The following is a 19,991-nucleotide window of genomic DNA, read 5'->3' as shown; positions in this document are numbered from 1 at the left end:
TTCTTCAGCTCAAATTTCAAGCAGTTAGACATTTTGTGATGTAACAGGAACTGGCTCAATGTTATTTTCTACTAAACCAGCAGGAGCCGCTCGGAGTGCTCTGTAGGCTGGTGCAACTTGAGGAGCAACAACCACAACCACAACCACAACAACAACAACAACAACAACAACTAGACTACTGTACATGCTGCATTAAGCTACTTCATTGGTGATTCATAGCAGCTGAAGTGTGCTTCATAAAGTGGGCTCAGAAAAGCAGCTTCCCTCAGCTGTTTCTTATTATTAACATGGTTGGATGAATAACCCGTCAGTCCAGCTCCTGCTGATAGAGACTCTGAAAACCACGCCTACTGGGATGGAAAACTACGGGTGCCACAATACACAACCATGGGCTGAAATGCTAATAAAATGCCTGTTTCTAGCTAAAGACATTACATTTAAACACATCATATGGTTATTTTAGCACATAAGCAAGCTAAGGCACCTAATACTGCATAGCTTTCTGATCTTCCACATTCTTTTACAACCCAAGTTACATCGTGTCAAATGCTTTATCTTTACTTACTGAAATTTAGTCAGGCTAAAACTGACTTTGGATAGTGACAAAATGCACTGTCAAAAAATGATTAGACCGTTTTTTCTTCAATTTCTTGTTCATTTTAATGCCTGGTACAACTAAAGGTGCATGTGTTTGGACAAATATAATGATAACAACAAAAATAGCTCATAAGAGTTCAATTTAAGAGCTGATATCTGCCATTTTCTATGGTTTTCTTGATAATAACCAAAATCATTATCAAGAAAACCATGGTTCCAGGCATTAAAATGAACAAGAAACTGAAGTAAACAAGGTTGGTCCAATATTTTTTTTCTATGACTGTATGTAAGTTGGTTTTTTTAAAGATATTTTTTGGGCATTTTGTAGCTTTATTAACAGTAGAGATATTTAGAGTGAAAGGGGGAGACAGAGGGGAGGACATGCAGGAAAGGGCTCCGAGCCGGACTCGAACCCAGGCCGCCCGCTTACGAGGACTGGGCCTCTGTGGTATGCGCTCTACCAGGTGTGCCACCGGGAACGCCCTGACTGTGTGGAAGTTAATGTAAAATATAATGGGGTCGCTTTCACATATAAAGCCTGGATTTGGTTTGCTTTCAGACACAGTACAGTAGTGTTTTACAGTAGTGTTCAAAATAATAGCAGTCCAATGATTTTTACTCTCATCACTCCACAAAATGTTCCTCTATTTCTCTTTAGGCCAGTTGATGTGTTCTTTGGCAAATTGTAACCTCTTCTGCACATGCCTTTTTTTTAACAGAGGGACTTTGCGGGGGATTCTTGTAAATAGATTAGCTTCACACAGACGTCTTCTAATTGTCACAGCACTTACAGGTAACTCCAGACTGTCTTTGATCATCCTGGAGCTGATCATTGGCTGAGCCTTTGCCATTCTGCTTATTCTTCCATCCATTTTGATGGTTGTCTTCCGTTTTCTGCCACGTGTCTCTGGTTTTGTTCTCCATTTTAAAGCATTGGAGATCATTTTAGCTGAACAGCCTATAATTGTTTGCACCTCCTTTTAAGTTTTCTCCTCTCCAATCAACTTTTTAATCAAAGTACGCTGTTCTTCTGAACAATGTCTTGAACGACCCATTTTCCTCAGGCTTTCAAACAGAAATGCATGTTCAACAAGTGCTGGCTTCATCCTTAAATAGGGGCCACCTGATTCACACCTGTTTTTTCACTAAATTGATGACCTCACTGATTGAATGCCACACTGCTATTTTTTAACACACCCCTTTCAACTAATTGCCCAATTGCACAGCCTTAAGAGCTGTATATCACGAATGCTGGGTCTTGTTGGTTTTCTGAGAATTTACTGCACCTACTGGTACCTTGTTTGCCATGTAGCAATAAAAAATATACTAAAAACCTGGATTAATCTGGTTAGTCACATTGGACTGCTATTATTTTGAACATTACTTATGAGGCGCACGAAGCATTGTAAACAAGGTCATGCTGTTGATGCTGTCCTTCGTCTATTGGACACAATATGTGAGGAAAAGAGCTGCCACTTTTTCAAAGGAAGTCACAGACTTAAATGTATTGTTGTATCAGAAACTGGGGTGAAAAGTGCAAAAGTATTGCTGTATGGCGGTCAATGAGCCATATAATTTAATACGTGACTGGCCCAGTCTCACTCACATTGAAGGAGATCCCAGTGGATCTCTTAACCTCTAGGTTAACATTGTATAGGGACGTAAATACAACATTCAGGGTCCACTCACACAATGTTTGAGTCAGTTATGTGCTCACTCTGTGAATGATTGGAGATGATTTCCTGAATACAACAACCTGTGGTCGTCCATTCACTGAAAGAAATGAGGGTCAAAAGAGACACAGATAGCAACTCTCCATTGTTGTTTGTTTGCCAGTAGAAGTCATCATCCTTAAAAGTTGTTTTTTAATGGTTGTTCACAAGATAAAGGGGGATAAAGGTTTTTAATCTGTTGCTCTTCAATCACTGATGCTAATTTGTGAATGAGCAAACCTCAGAATTACACGGTTGCCCATAAAGTTGGAATAAATTTATTTTCAGACACAATCCTCTGTGGTTTTATTTTCATTGTGATAAATTTGGAAGAGATTGATTAATAAAGTTTTGAGAAGATATACACTTTATTTGTCAAGAATAAATCACATTGTCACAATGAATGATCATTTCATGGAAAGAGATAAAAATAGTTTATTCCATTAATACATTTCTTTTATTTCATTTTTATTTTTATTAACTCAAGTATTTGTTTTCCTCTGAGATTACTGTTGGTTATGAGAGGGAGGGATAGGGTTTTATGACTGTATGTTCGTTGTTGTGTTCATTGTGTTTTACTTTTTGGGGAAAAAACTCAATAAATAAAGTTTTGAAAAAAAAGATAGTTTATTCCAACTTTATGAGCGACCCTGTAATTAAGATGCCAGTTTCTATATTTATGTAGTTATTTATTCATTCATTCATTCATTCATTCATTCATTCATTCATTTATTTATTTATTTATTTAACAGTTTTAAGTGATATTTAAGTTTAAAGGCTGAAAGCTGTCTTTGTTTTTGTTATTAATGTTTGTATGAACATCTCTCTCTGTGAGTTTTCTCCTAGTCTCTGAGTCAAACATCAGCAATTTCCACAACAATAAATGAATGTGACGGAGTGACTGGACAGATAACCATTAGATAACTATGATTATTGATCATTAATATATAATAATCAACCCTGTCTCATAAAAATTATGTTTAGACAACTAAACTGCATTCTCAAGTACGTTTAGAGGGAAACATATTCTCTTCCACTCTACAGTTGCAGTTATTAACACGTAAACGATTGCAGTGTTGTTAAGTTTAGGCACCAAAACTACTTGGTTATGTTTGTTAAATGATTGTGGTTTGGGTTAAAATGAAAGAACCTTTGCTCCTTAAATAACTCAACACTAACATGACGCTGGCTTATTGTGTAGTTGTGTTTCTGTTTGTCTGATTGTGTTTTTTAGAAAAGAGATTTCAGTCTCAATGACACTGTTTACAAATGTGAATATGTAAAACAGGTGTCTGGTGGTGAACACAAAGTTGCGTGATTTCTTTTTTGGATGCAGACAACACTCAATACGATATATGCAGTTAAACTGTAAGTCAAAAAGAAGTCACTTTAATGTATCATCATCATTGTTGACTGAGTTTTTTTCTACTTTTATGCAGCATTGATCCGCTGTGTGATCGAATCCATTAGCCACCATTCTGTTGCTAAATAATTTTTAAGGCTTTATTGTTTTTGTTTATAGCCACAAACAACTGTGTTATGTGATCTTCTGACCATATTTTCATTATTTCATTAGACCAGGTCTGTCCACAAGACATTTTCCAAGCCTGTTTCTACCTTGCCTGGTGTTGATTCTCACATTTCTGGCCAAATTCAACCCAGAATGTGTTATGTTTTGGTTCGATTCCTTCCTTTTGTTCAGACTGCGTTCTCACCTGCAGCAAACCGAACTCTGGTGCACTTGTAAGCAAACCGAGACCCACGTTTTTTAGCAGACAAGATATCAGTTCTTTGGCTTGCACCAGAGTTTGTTTGAGCATTCATACTATCAAAAAACATCAGTGCATTCAGTCTCTATGCTACCTTATTATCATCGGAACAGATCAGATCATCATCTTTTTTTTTCTGATCATATTTTTCCTTTTATTGAAGAACCAGCGATGTACAATGACAAGTATTCAACGACAGTTAAGGCAGCACAGTCTGTCAGAGCCACTTCCAAACAATACATTGAATACCAAATATGTGTTATGGAAGGTACCAAACAAAATTTCAATGAGAGAGACGAAAGAGACAGAAAAAGTGATATAAAAGAAGAAAAAAAGGAAAGGAAGAAAACAAAGAAAACAATAAACCCCCGGATCCATGCCATCCGCCCTTGACAAAGTTGAAGCCACAAGATTTTTTAGGTTCACTGAAAGTGATTGCCACATCTCTATCGTCTCTTCCTTCGCCCCATGTACTCGAGCTGTTGATAACTCTAGGTACACAATGTCTAGATAAGTTAAAAGCCATACAGGAAGGGAGAGGGAGTGGGGAGGCTTCCAGCTGCCGTTAACCCAGCTAGTAACGCTCGCTTTCTAACATCAGATTATCACCTTAATGCTTGTACCTTCTACCACATCCCAGAATGCAAAGCACACGGAGCTACAGCAGCCTTTTATGTTACTCCTGTTGAGTACACCTATTAGTTGGGTTGGAATGGAGGTCGGATCATGTTCCAACCACAAAAAAAGACCCCAGAGTTTATTTGGGACTGGCCTGAGACCACCTACTCTCAATGGGTCTTGGTGCGGTTGTTTTCGCCCACACCGGAGTGTGTTTAATAAAGCTAAAAAGCACAGGTGTGAAAACACCCTTCATCTTTTTTCCCTTCCTGTCCCATTAATCATCCTTCGACCCATCAGATGCATCTTGTGACCCATTGGAGGGGTGCTGAACCCTAGGTTTGGAATCACTAATCTAGTAAATGTTAAAATGTTGGTTACCTCACAGCTTTCATATCTTTTTCCTCCATATAACCCTTCCGGTCTCTTCAATTTCTCTCACTCTCTCTAAAGGGAAGTCCTAAGCTCCATTTAGACGTGTAATCCTGTCGGATCAGTCACTTGATCATAAGCTGCTTCCTCTCACTCGTTCACTCTCTCTCTGTCTCTCTCCCTCTCGTTCTCTATGCCAGTTCAGTTAAATCCAGTGCATTTAATTTAACTTCAATTCAATTCAGTTAAAACCTTTAATAACTGCATGAAAGTCATGAAAACTAGGAGACTTTTGTCTCTGTTCAGCTCTTTTGACCTTTGACCTTTTGACATCAGACTTTTGATTGAATATCATAATTCCTAACAAAGCCTTACTGCTTGGGATCTACCACAATATTATTATTTTCAGGGGGAAAGCCACTATTGACATGTCTGTATGTCAGCCATTATGTTTATAAATGATGAATATGCAGTATGATTATGTGGAAGTATACTTTAATTATATGCCATTATTAAATCAATCTGATGCTTTGAAGGCACACAATTGCATTACCAATTAGGATGGAAAATACAATATCTAATTTAAATTGACTTCTGAACTAATACATATACAAATAATGATACTTCTGTACTACTTATAGTTGCAATCATCATTTAATCCAACCTGATTTCAAATATGTTGGGACATTGTGCAAAGAATGCATCAAAGTCAGAATTCAGTGTATATTTACAAAAAAACACAAGTTTATCAGTTTGAACATAATAGATGTGTTGTGTTTATACAAAAACAATTAGCAAAATATGCATTTTATTGCGTTTTATTAACTTTTTTGAGGTTAAATTTTGTTAGTATTTTATTTTGAAGGGCCATTTACCAGTTCCCTTTGAGCTGCTGGTTAAGGTTAAACTATGCATGTTTTAAAACTTGAGATTGCACATCTACATGGTGTGTTCATATGCATGTATTTTTGACAACACAATACACACACTTGGCCCCTGTGTTTGTGGCTGGAAGATTGCATAAAAAGTTTAGTCACAATATTCCCCAGTGGAGGCATTTCAATTACTGCCCTCCAGTGGCAGAAAGAAGTACATTTACTTAAATACAGTTATGAGTCATTCAACCTTTACTTGAGTATTTCAATTTTATACTCTGACATCATAAAGGGCATTACACACGTCTGTTTAGGTTCCTGCTTTCAGGCAGATCAAGTCAAGTTAAACTTCATTATCTCCCATAGAAGAGATGGTTAGTTGCAGCCATGTGAAAGGGACAAACAATTAACCAGGACAAACAATAAATGCAATTGTACAAAGAAATTTAAGATCACTTCACATGGAGACAAAAAACTGCTGAGTGCCTAGAATACATGTGTAAATATGGGTCAGTTGTTGCAGGAATAAAGGGCATAGATCACATGTGTGAGTTTAATCTTCTGATTGCAGATGCTTCAGATCAATCTATCAAATCTCACAATCTCACAAACAGACTGAAAACAGTTTATTTCCACAAGCTGTCGTCCTACTGAATCTCAGTCTAACAGGACAGATATGCTGCCTTCACTGGTTATGAGTAATACGTAATCACATGTCAGGCCAAGCTTCTTATTATGTGCAATATGCTTACACAGAGACATATGTCATTCAACACTACACATAACACAATATCCATCATGCAACACCATACAGGACTTTAGCTTCTGCTGGTTTTACTTTACACACTTTTGCACACATATTTTGTACTTATACCACTTAGATTCTGTACTTCTTATATCTGAACATTTTTCTTATGTCTTATTTATTCATGCCTTATTCTCTTCTCTAAATTTGTGTCGTCTTATACAATGCATCATCTGAGGATGACGCAAGTGCAATCTCGTTATGCTTGCATAAAGACAATATCGTTTTTGAATCTTGACTCTACTTCACTACATTTAAAAGGGAAATATTGGGATTTTTTTTACTGCACTACATTTATTTGGCAGCTCTGGTTACTTTTCAGAGATATTACATGCAAAAATGTATGATAAGCTTATAAAATACAGTTCAATTGTAAAAAAAAAATTAATCAGAGGTTCTCAAACTTTTAAGCTCACACTTTTTTTTTTTTTTTTTTTGGCATTTTTAGGCGAATGATCTGAGTACTTCTTCAACCGCTGCTGAGTTTGACATTTTGGGATTTGCCATCAATTTTACATACCAGCTGGTCATAAGAGGTTGCATGCCAGTTTGTAAGGCATCTGACAGGGAGAAAAAACACAAATAAAGTGGAAAAACCATAGGACAGAATCTAAATTGTCATATCTATGTGTAATTTCAGCAACACGCTATGAAAATGTAGCCTTGCCTTCTCATGTGAAACTTTTGTACATTTTGTAAGTAGCCAACCTCGACATCTGCCTAGTGTTGGTGGTGGTGTATGCGTTGCTGTAGAAACATCGCCAGGACAGATTTAATGATGATGTTATTAAGGACATAAAACATCTGTACAAGTTTACTTTTCTCCACGATTGTACTGACTGTATCAAACTCTTTCACTGTTATTTGTTTTGCACAGATCAAACTTCATCTTGTTGCACACCGATCAGGCACCAGGCACCAAGAAACACTCTGCTTTCCCCTGCTGTTGCCTCCCTTGTGATTAAATGATGTCTGAATTATTCATATGAAATAGAGGAAAAATATTTTTTGATGCAGCTGATGATATTAGCAGCTGTTACCTAATAGCTTGTGACCTTTTTAGTGTGGGGGAGCAGGGCGTGTCAGGAGCAAGTTTGAACACTGACATTTGAGACAGGGAGTGGCCCGAAAGAGGTGGCCTCTGGGTAATGAGGTCTTGCTGAGAGGAAACAGACTTTCTGACCTTCTTGTGGTCTTTTCCCAGCATGCACAGCTTTGTATTTGTTTGTGTGCTCTGAAGAGACTGACCCATGAACTCAGAATCTTCCAGTCTACTTTCTTGTCCTCAAAAAACCTTTTATTGATTAGGGGATCCCAAACTGTAAACTCCAGATGGAACAATATGGAAATTAAACAACACATTTTACAATGCAGCTAAAAAAAACAAACAAGTGCAGCAGGAACAGCTTAAGCTTATTGGAAGTTGTACTGTCTCTGTGAAACAGATGCCTTTACTGGTGTTAATAGATGAATAACTGGTGTTACAGATAGAAACAGATGGGAAAGATACTCCTGTTAGTGATTTACACTCATCAAGAGGGATGTGAGTAGTTGAGAAACTACACTGAGAAACTTTAGAGAGTCATATCATGAAAAGCCTTTTTTACCACCCCTATGTACACTTAATGGCCTTTACACTTGATCTGCATTGAGCTTATGGTTGCATAATACAGAGCAACCTACATAAAATCACGAAGCGTTGTTTTGATGGCACGGCTATGAAGGATTAACTGTATCACACTCAGAGTCATCCAAGGATTCAGAGAGCTCCGATGGACAGAAAGACCCTTTGGAATCAAATGGTACATAGATTATTTTACATAGAATAACAGTTGCTAAAAGTCTCATGGGTTGAATGAAATGACCACAAAACACACCTGTTGATCAGATTTGGATTGGTTTCAGGTTGAAAGAGAAAGAATACATTTACTTTTAACATGTTTTTGGTGCCAAATTGACGTTATATAATCTAATTTCAAATGTATATGATGGAATGTAACTAATTACATCTACTCGGCTACTCTGTTAAATGTAATTATTTAAAGACAACTTTGAGGTACTCCTTTAAATATATTCTTGTCATGCCACTCTATACGATACATGGAAAATAGCTAGGTATCAGCTCTTGAATTAAACTCTTAAGAGTTATTTTTGTTGTTATTATATTTGTCCGATCAATTCTGCCTTAAGTTGTACCAGGCATTAAAATGAAAAAGAAAATGAAGAAAACAATGGTCTAATAATGTTTTTCATGACTGTAGTTCATATTTTCAATGCAGGACTTTTACTTCTCACAGAGTACTTTTCCTACTGTGGTATTGGTACGTTTCGTGATTATCTGAATGCATTCTCCATCACTGCAGATTTGAGAGGAAAAACAGAAATAACACACTTGCTTTGGCTATATCTTACTCTAACAACATAATGGAGTATTATTGGTGTTTTACATGTCGTGCTCATGTCAGTTTGGCAACATTTGATTTGATTTAGATTAGTCTGATCAGGGCTTGTGCCAGACTAAGAAAGAAGCCAAACCCTGATGAACTGACTTCATCCTCCGCTGCAGGAGTGATGACAGAGTGTCTGCATCAGGACCACGCTGTCTGTGTGCTCACATGTTAACACTCTTGCGCTTATGCTGGGCATCAGAGTCGCCAAAGTGATTTGTGTCGCCGCCTGCAGCAGACCCACACATGAGGGATGGCCTCTGGACGGGATGGATCCAACAGCACCAGCAATCTGACCAACCAGTTCGTGCAGCCGGCGTGGCGCGTCGCGCTGTGGTCGGTGGCTTACAGCACGGTGCTGGCGGTGGCGGTTTTCGGAAACTTGATCGTGATTTGGATTATTCTGGCGCACAAGCGGATGAGAACAGTCACCAACTATTTCCTGCTCAACTTGGCTTTCTCCGATGTCTCGATGGCTGCGTTCAACACGCTCATCAACTTCATCTATGCCTCGCACGGAGAGTGGTACTTTGGAGAGGTGTACTGCAGGTTTCACAACTTCTTCCCTGTCGCTGCTGTGTTCGCCAGCATCTACTCCATGACCGCCATATCCATCGACAGGTAATAGAAAAATCATATAATCAGCATGGGAGCGTTATTACATTTTCATTCCAATATAATACTATTAATAAGCTAACTTTTCTTTCCATAAACGTGAACGTGAGATACTTTACACGTCATAGTAATTTTGTTAATGAACGTCTGATTTTGGTCACTTATTTAAGAATTTCCCGCATTAAATAGCCTATTTAATTATTTAGGGTATCTCTGAATTGCAGATTGCTGCGATTATCTGATTGAAAATTAAACGGGTCCTGACTCTCTGTGCACATATACAGCACATGTGATGACCGCAATTTCATAATCCATATAGAAAATAAGTTTCGGTTGTTTTCTGCTTTTCTGTTATTAATTTCAAATAAACTTTAAACAAATGTATCCTTTTAAAATACTAATAATCGACGATCAACTTTAATGTTTTTACTAGCCTACAACTTTAATGAAAAGTGATATCTATTTTTTAATCAAAAGTCAGTGATGACCAACAGAAGCATAATTCCTTAATTCATTTCAAGTGCATTTACACTGTTGTATATGTCAATACACTGTCATTGAATGAATGAATGAATGAATGAATGAATGAATGAATGAATGAATGAAACCTTTATTGCCCCACAGAGGAATTTGTCTTGCACCAAGAGCATAAAAAACATAGAGACCTAAACATGAAAACATGAAAGGACAATACATCATCAACCATACTACACAAAAACAAAGCATCTTTAAAAACACTGCATGTTTGTATATATAGGTTATGTTTACACTCTTAAGTTAATGTATATTAAATTTGATTTATTTAGCCTGTGTGTTCGGAGGGGGAGCACAGCATTTTCAATGGTGCCCTTCTCCTCAAATTTAAAAGTTAAGATTTTTATTTTGATAGTTTTCACGAAAGGCAAACAAAATGATGTATAACTGGCAGATATGATACATTTATACTCACCTAGTTGATATAAGGACATCCTTTGGTGATGTGATTGTGAGTGTAACTGTGATAAAACACGTAGGGAGATGAAGGACTTTGATGGAAAGCATCCACGCATTGAGTGCCCTTATTTGAAAAATAAAATAAAACATGATACAGAAAAGAAAAACTTGTGTAGGTTAACTGTTTTACAAATTCTTACTAAAGACTGATAATAAAAAAGTTTTTAACGGGGTTGGTTCCCTTTCTGCAAAAATAAAGAATAGAAAGAAAGTGCAACATGAAAATCCACTCAAATTGATTCAGAGGGTGGTGTCACAGGAGAGGAATAAAAAACAACAACATTAGCTTAGAAAAACATGCACATTTACTCTATGCCACAACAGTTTAATATGACAATATTTCCACAACATTTTTCTTCAAAAGGTGGTGGGACATTTTCCTGAATCATTGACTCATTTTATTGAACAGCTTTGAACTTTTCTTCAGACAGATATTCATCTAAGCTGTATAGTAAGTGGGTGACAGTAACCTATATCTGTAAAATGCCAGCTATGGTCAGGTTTGGATTAAGTGCAACTTACTGCAACTGTTATCTTTTGCATAACGTTTAAATTCACTAGCATAAAGTCGTAACTCGTGCAAATGTTGTGACCTCTGACCTGTAGATACATGGCCATCATCCATCCTCTAAAGCACCGTCTGTCGGCGAAAGCCACTCTGGGAGTTATCGTGTGTATCTGGAGTCTGGCCGTGGTCCTGGCCTTCCCTCTCTGCTACTTCTCCACCACCCGAGCTCTGCCCCGCAGGACCCTCTGCTACGTGGACTGGCCCCGCATGGCCAACGACCCCTTCATGTAAGAACGCTGACGAATCATCAGCTCGGATATGTTATTGTTCACCATTTGTTCATCCTGCTTTTTACTGTCACACCATGTGATGTGATGTGTTTCGCTCCTTTTTCAGGTATCATATCATAGTGACAGTTCTGGTCTACTTGCTGCCTTTAGTGGTGATGGGCATCACTTACACCATCGTGGGGGTGACTCTGTGGGGAGGGGAGATCCCAGGAGACTCATCTGATAACTATCATGGACAGCTCAGAGCCAAACGCAAGGTAAACACCACAGTTATTTAACCCTTAAAAGGGCACTCATTGAAATACTTGCAAATTCCAAATTTCAACCCTAGAGAATATTGGAGGATATTGCATACTGCCAGAATATTAAAAATATATATATATATGGACCCGGGGGAGGGGGGTAATATTTTGAGAAAAAAGTTACAAATTTATGACAAAAAATCTCAAATTAATGGTAAAGTTACAAATTTATAACAAAAAAATCTCAAATTAATGGTAAAGTTACAAATTTATGAGAAAAAAAATCTCAAATTAACAGTAAAAAAAGTTACAAATTTGTAAGGAAAAAATCTCAAATTAATGGTTAATTTATTAAATTAAAGAGATTAAAGTGGCAAATCTACGAGAAAAAAATCGCAGATTTATCAGATTTAAAGTGGTGAATCTGCAAGAAAAAAGTTTGTTTTTTTCACTTTTTTCTCGTAAATCTGTGACCTTTTTTCTTGTAGATTTGCCACTTTAACCTGGTAACGTAGCCTGATCTTTGCTGATTAGCTGGAAGAAATCCATGTAGTTCTACGACCAAACAGAGAGACATGGGGACCTCATTTTGATATCCACTGAAGTTACCAAATATAGTTCTTCGCCCGATAAAGGGTTAATAGTGCTAAAGAGAACTGTTTATATAAAAGTAGCGATGCCTCTATATGACCTACATTAGCAAACAAGACTCTCAGTGATAAGACTGGCTGTTCATGTGGCTACAAGATTTACAACATGCAGACCAGACAAGCCTACAATATATGTTTACATTTTCTTTGCAGTGAGTAATACTTTGGCCAGTTTTGTGATCTGTTGCACCCTGGAGGCAGTGCTGATCCAGGAAACATTATCACTTTTGCTCACGGGGGCCGCCAGAATCAACAAAACATGAAAGTTTCCTATAGTTACTTTGATTCACACAAATTGCACATATCTGGCAGATGATTATACATTTCTACTCACCCGGTAGTTTTCATGGGTGGTTGTTTCTTGTTTAAGGGCATCCATTTCTTAAATAAAACTGTGTCTGAAACAACATGTAGAGAGATGCAAGACTGTGTTGAGAAGTCTTTAGTTGAGCAGGAAAAATAAACAAGCAAGTTACAGAAATGACAAAAGTCAGTAGGCTGTATTTAAAGAAGTTAAGGTTATCGACAAAATCTTAACCCTATCCTTAAAAAACAGACGACCACAAGCTGTAACAACCTATTCAACCTATTTATCATGCTAAAATATATTTTCTCCAATGTGCAATATCTGTAAAAATGCAAAGTACTCTCAGGAAAACAAACAAACACAAACATTACAAGTTAATAATAAATGCCCAATTGCAGAAATGTATTTATATAATGTGTATAGAATGTATGTATATGTCTTATTTTTTTTAGATTCTTTATTCTGTCTTCTATATCTATGTGTCTGTATCTTGAACTGCTGTGACAACTAATTTCCCCACTGAGGGATAAAGTCCTATCTTATCTTATCTTATCTTATCTTATCTTATCTTATCTTATCTTATCTTATCTTATCTTATCTAAAACTGTACTCTTATTATCTCCAATTTAAAAAAAACCCAAACACAATAGAAATTGAATGTGTTATAATCTGCCTGCAGCAGGGAAACCAGACCTCAACAGTATAAACAGTTCACAGCTTACTGGAACAAATGCAGTCAGGTGTGTAGTGTGACAGAAACCCAGCTGTGGACCTCTTACAGCTTTATCATTGAAATATGTCATGGCACTTTTGCAAACATGGCTTGTCCTTCAATTGCAACTGCAGCCTAGAAGAAGAGAAAAGCGTCCAGAGGCACTTGTTCCACTAGAGTGACACATCATCAGTCAGGCTGCGCAGCATGCTCTGCAGCAGCTACTGTGACGGTTAGGTTAAACGGGGATTAAGGTCATCACAGCTGTCATGACGAGCATCTATCAAGACAGCCTCGGGATTACTGCTAAAGAGTACGATTTATTGATAAATATCACAAACACTGCAGGTTAACATGCCGGATTATTCAGAGAGGTAGCACAAAGGTTAGGCTGCTGAAGGATTCTGTGATGTAGGATGACATTAAAAAAATGATGCAATGATGCAACTTCTTTCATTTAATCTTAATCAAACTCATTTATTCTGCAACATGAGTGTAATGAATTGAGCAAGAATGTAAACTATTAAACAGAGCAGCGACAGTAGATGTGTTTTCATATAAGTCAAATCTAATTTTGAAGCGAAATTTTGAAATGTCACATTAAAGAAAATGTGAATTATGGATGTTTCCATCAACTGGTTTAAAACGAATAAACAAAGTTGCATATATGTTTCGTCAGAAGATGGCAGTGTAATCCGTCAGTAAACAGTAGAAGAAGAAGAGATTGAGCAAGAGAGAAATATATAATAAAGAATAAGTTGCTAATCGGACATCTTTGGCCAACCATGAGAGAAAATATGTCTTCAGGAATTTGATTAAATTGGACAACTTATAATTGTTCTTTCATGTCAGAGAGGAAAAAGCTTATCAGTCATGAGTTAAATGTTCCCTACATCAGAACTTATTCGCAACAAGGGTTTCCATCTCCCATTAAGCCCATTAACTTTTTTTCGAAAAAGACAAAAAAACACCTCAAGCGAGTGTAAAAACTTTTATTTTTTTATTTTGGTGTTTCCATCAAGCTTTTCTCATGTAAATCTTCAAAATGCACATAGAAGTTAGTTGATGGAAACACGGCCAGAAACTTGAAAATAGATTCCCCTTCAGACTTTCATTAGTAATATTGTTTGGCACCACATACAGAGACAATCAGGATACAGAAATAGAGAAAGCAACAGGTGCAGCTTTGCCATTTACAATCTTTTCGAGGGCTTTGTAGAAAAAAAATCATCAGAGCCTCAGATTGCTGAGAAAATTGAGCCACAAGAGATAAAAGACATTTTTAAATGTCAGGCAACAAAGGTACAAGACAATGTCAGGACAATATCACGCTTGATTCAAAGGCCCACGCTGACAAGATGCCATTTGGGATGCAGATAAGAGGAAGTTGCTCTCATCTCCGTCCAGCAGATGAGCCTCTGCTGAGGGTGTAAAAGCCTCCTGCTCCTTTTAACCCCCCACAGTGCTGCATTGTGCTGCAACACACTGATGAGTTCTAGGCTGCTCTCTCATCTTTTCTACCTGGAACCTGCTGCGTCTGTTGCGTCATGGCTGACCTTTCTCTCTCTTCTTAAAACCGCCTTTCTGGACTCATTGAACGGAAACATCATTTTGATCAGAATGAAGGAAAACAGGCAGCGTACTTCAGAGACAATGTACTTGCCATGGCTTCAAACATTCAAAATCTCAGTGAATTGGAAGCTGTGATGTTTCTCCATCTCCAAGATTTTGTCTGTATGAAAAAAGTTGAATTATTTTAAGCCTCCAGCCCCTCAAAAATGCATTATATTTATGTTTATGTCCTCTAAAATGTCTGAAATTCGACTTGTATCTGTGTAGAGTTTGTCACTAAAGAGGTGTTTTCACCATAGACATGTATATAAATAATTTAGTAGTCACCGTGACATCACCCGCTTGTTGCCATCTTGTTTTTGGAAACGGAGAGCAGACCGTATTTGGACTGTGGAGGAGCAAGAGGGATCTGACGACACTGACTACATGCCTCGCTACCCCTCAACCTGACTGAGCGAAGTCGCTGCTAATTCATGTTAGCGTTAACGGTAGCATTAACTAGGATGTTAATTTTGGCTAGCAAAAAACAAAAACAAAATGTGCGTTACTTACCTTAGAAAAATGAACAGCGACTCCTTGGACTGTCTGTTAGTCCGACCAAACGCAAAACAAAAATGAACAAAATGTTCAAATAAACTGTCATCAAGTGAAAACACAGTGTGAAAGGGTCAAAGTTATGAGACCAAACCAGTAAACGGCCTTTTTTATGATATGCATTCCTTTTCTTCTCCTGATGATGGCTCGTCTTGTTAGTGACCTGTCAATCAAAGGTAGCCACGCCCCAATTCATACGATTCATTATCTTCTATTTTCTTCTAAATGGGGCTATTATTTACACTATTAACATCAAATTGTCTTGAAGAAGACTTTTAACTAGCAATTGAGACCATAGTGTTATGCTAAAAAAAAAAAAGGTAATGAGGTAATAAATCAAGTGAGAGGTTTTCTCATTTTGTATTGAAATGAATGTACCCAAATGCTTCTGCAGCCGCCATCAGTGCCCCCCTGTTGAAATTTTCAGTAGAATGCAGCTTAAGGCACTTCCTGGTTTGCCTCACTTCTCTGACCTGGAGGTTGCCGCTTGGTTTTCATGTTGAAAGGGTTACTGAAAGCGGGAGATGTCTATGAACTTCCCTTAAAATCTGTAATTCAAATGTAGCCTGAGCAAGCTTGATAAGGTAGGTCACAACTTAGAAATTCAATCAAAAGCACAAAAAAAGACACCTAAAACCTGCAGCACAGAGCAGAGAGCAAAAACACACTTTAACATATTAACAGATATTATTGTATGTGTCAGCCACTGCCAGTTACAACAAGATAAATTAGGTTAACTACATTTACCATTCAGATACAGGTGCATCTTAAAACATTAGAATATCATGGAAAAGTCAATTTCCAGTAGTTCAAGTCAAATAGCCCCAACCAAGTATTGAGTGAATATAGATGGACATACTTTTCAGACGCCAACATTTCCATATCAAAAATTTTAAAAATGGTCTTTTGTAATATTCATATTTTTTGAGACACTGAATTTTAGATGTTCATTAAATGAAAGCCATAATCATTATAATTAGAAGAAATTAGATAAATTAAGACATGAAATGTTTCATTCTGTGTGTAATGGACCTATATAATGTGTTATTTCCACTTTTTGAATTGAATTACTGACATAAATAAACTTTTCTATGATATTCTAATTTATTGAGATGCACTTGTATGTCTGTGATTTTGGTGCACTACAGACTTTCTCCTTCCTCTTGCAGGTGGTGAAGATGATGATCATCGTAGTGGTGACCTTTGCCCTCTGCTGGCTGCCCTATCACGTCTACTTCATTGTGACTGGTCTCAACAAGCGTCTGAGCAGGTGGAAGTACATCCAGCAGGTATATCTGTCAGTGCTGTGGCTGGCAATGAGCTCCACCATGTACAACCCCATCATCTACTGCTGCCTCAACAGCAGGTAAATGTCCCCCACAACCCAAACACATACATGAAGGTACAGTATTTACCAAGGTTATTATAGTTAATGAAAACTAATGAAATAACGAAAACTAGAACTGAAAAAACATTTTAGTTAACTGAAATAAAAATAAAAACAAGAGTTTTTTTTAAAAACGAGAACTAACTGAAACTGTGTTTTGTGGGTACTAAACTAACTAAAACTAACTAAAATTATAGTAAAAATGTCCTTAGTTTTCGTCTTTGTCAACTTTTTTCATACGTAAACCTTTTTGGTTGATATGAAACCTATTTCATCTATCTGGTTTTATGATTTAATACACTTATTGGGACTGAGATTGATAAGACCAAGGAAATAAAGGAAACATTTATTGTGACCTTATTGAATCTTGCACCCAACAAATACCCCATTACAAAAAAACTGAATCTAACACTAAAACTAATAAAAACTAAACTAAAACTAAGCATTTTCCAGAAAATAGAAACTAATTATCACTAGCAAACTCACTCTAAAAACTAATTAAAACTAACTGAATTTGAAAACAAAAATTGACAATGAAATTAAAACTAAAACTAATGAAAAATCCAAAACTATTATAACCTTGGTATTTACACACAACAGCATGATCACATGTCAGCGGTTGATTTGGCTGCAGGTTCCGGGCCGGCTTCAAGCGGGCTTTCCGCTGGTGTCCCTTCATCCAGGTGTCGAGCTACGATGAGCTGGAGCTCCGAAACACAAGACTTCGACCAGGCAACCAGAGCAGCATGTGCACCCTCTCTCGGGTCGACACCAGCATCCTCAGCAAAGAGAAGAGCACCTGTTCTCGTGGACCCAGGACAAGATTCAACTCTGAGCCCAATAATAAAGACAGTGGACACAATCCAGCTCACTAGGTTTATATTACTTATTATTTAGAGCCAATAAATGCTTGGACTGTTTTTTTTCTTAATGGGTGTGGTGAAATCTGGTCATGGTGTTAATTTTACACTGCACCAATGGTTTTCAAACTGTTAGGTGCACCTCCCAATTATTTGGCTGGTTGATCAGCAGCTGTAGCAGTCAAGGAGGCAGTTAATGTGCTTTAACCAAATCTCAACACACCGATATGACACACATTTTTTAACTCTTTATCAGGCAAAGAACTATATTTGGTAACTTCAGGTAATATTTCGAGAAAAAAGTTGCAAATTGACTAGATTAAAGTGGCAAATCTGCAAGAAAAAAACGCGCAGATTTAAGAGATTTAAAGTGGCAAATCTGCATGAAAAATGTTGCAGATTTACCACTTTAACCCTTAATAGGACACTTTTAACACAAATAACACAAATACTTGCAAAATTCAACCCTAGAAAATATTGGATAAGATATTACATACTGCCAGTAAATGTGTAAAAAAAAACATACGAAAATAATATTTTGAGAAAAAAGTTTACAAGATTAAAGTGGCAAATCCAAGAGAAAAAAATGCTTATAGATTTATGAGATTTAAAGTGGTGAATATGGGAGAAAAAAAGTTTTTTTTCCCCCACTTTTTTCTTGTAAATCTGCAACTTTTTTCGCATAGATTTGCCACTTTAATCTAGTAAATTTGCAACGTTTTCTCGAAATATTACCTGAAGTTACCAAATATAGTTCTTTGCCCGATAAAGGGTTAATTCAGCATATTTCAGAATTTCATCACAAATAAAATCCATAAACCTGCTTAGACATCCGAGAAAGACTCTCCTTATATCTGCAGAACTTGCCTGAGAATCAACATGTTTTAAGTTTTATTCAGTTTCTAAGTAAAATGGTTATCACATTTTCCGTGATGTACTTCAATTAAGTATATTTGCTGAAGTGCTGTTATTAAGTGGAAATATGTGACTCAGCTTAACTATTTCAATTTTGTGCCACTTTATAATTCTGCTCAACTTTATTTCAAGTGTAAATATTGTACTTTTTACTTCACAAAATGTATTTGAAAGCTTTAGTTACACGCTTTTTTGAAGAATATGTGCACTCTGGGTAAGATATCTCTCACTATTTTCTTAATTTTTGCAAACCAAACAATAAATTGATTAATGGAGGAAAAATAATCAGCCGGTTCAGCCGATAATTCAAAATGAGCTCCATCTCAACCAATTAAATTATAGTAAAATCCTATTTTAACACAAATGCATGAGTAATAATAATCTACTGCCGTCATATATAATAATATAACAGTCATGGGACATTTTTCAGCATTGAGTACTTCTACTTTTAATACTTTAAGTACATTCACTACCACTGCATTTGTTTAATGTCACACTTAGTATGCTATAATGTAACACAGTAATACGTATATGCATTTGATCAAATGCTTTACTCACAGCAGACATATATTTAATGCCATCAGTCCATTACTCAGTGGATTCCACCAACAATAGCCGCAGCATCAGTATTAATGCTGCTCCTGCAGCGTTAATGCCCTTAAATCTATTATAGTGACTCTGATATTAAGCGATCTGGTTGGATGTAAATTCCCAAGTGCTTGCTGCTGTAATTCTTGTTAGTTGGAAACGGAAAGTGCCAATTTTAGGAAAAAAAACTTGTTTGGGATTGTTCTTAGAGTTACTGTGTACTGTAAGTATGTTTTATTTTTGTATATAATGTGTATGTACAGTATGTGGCATAATATTCTCATGTTTTGGTGCTCAAACACATGTATACAGCCTTTATGGTGAATTTGTGTTTTACTGTTGTATTATGATGTAGATTAACTGTGAAGATGAAAAATAAGCTGAGCTAACTCCATTGAACTTGAGAAAATATGTTTAATAAACTAATGCTCGACCTTAACAGAATTAAGTTTCCATTCTTTACTGAACACCAGGACCTCAGTTATAAAGCTGTGGCTGCTCTTATTGAAGCCACTGTGGGCCATATTATATACAAACACAAACCTGCTGCTTCTAACATTGGT

The 19,991-nt window shown here is 36.8% G+C and overlaps 1 protein-coding gene across 1 annotated transcript; it reads left to right on the top strand.

Moving 5' to 3' along the window:
• The first annotated feature begins 9,448 nt into the window (after positions 1–9,448).
• On the top strand, positions 9,449–19,872 carry tacr3l (tachykinin receptor 3-like). Its single transcript, XM_059326187.1, has 5 exons — positions 9,449–9,816; positions 11,410–11,598; positions 11,708–11,858; positions 16,848–17,044; positions 17,700–19,872. Exons 1-5 carry the CDS (start codon positions 9,449–9,451, stop codon positions 17,938–17,940), a joined length of 1,146 nt encoding a protein of 381 aa, XP_059182170.1. The 3' UTR covers positions 17,941–19,872.
• Positions 19,873–19,991: the final 119 nt, after the last annotated feature.

This window comes from Centropristis striata, chromosome 1 (assembly GCF_030273125.1).
Source record: "Centropristis striata isolate RG_2023a ecotype Rhode Island chromosome 1, C.striata_1.0, whole genome shotgun sequence".
In the NCBI taxonomy this organism is placed as follows: Eukaryota; Metazoa; Chordata; class Actinopteri; order Perciformes; family Serranidae; genus Centropristis; species Centropristis striata.
Note: the sequence above shows the minus strand (reverse complement) of the source record. Positions and strands in the feature narration are given on the sequence as shown.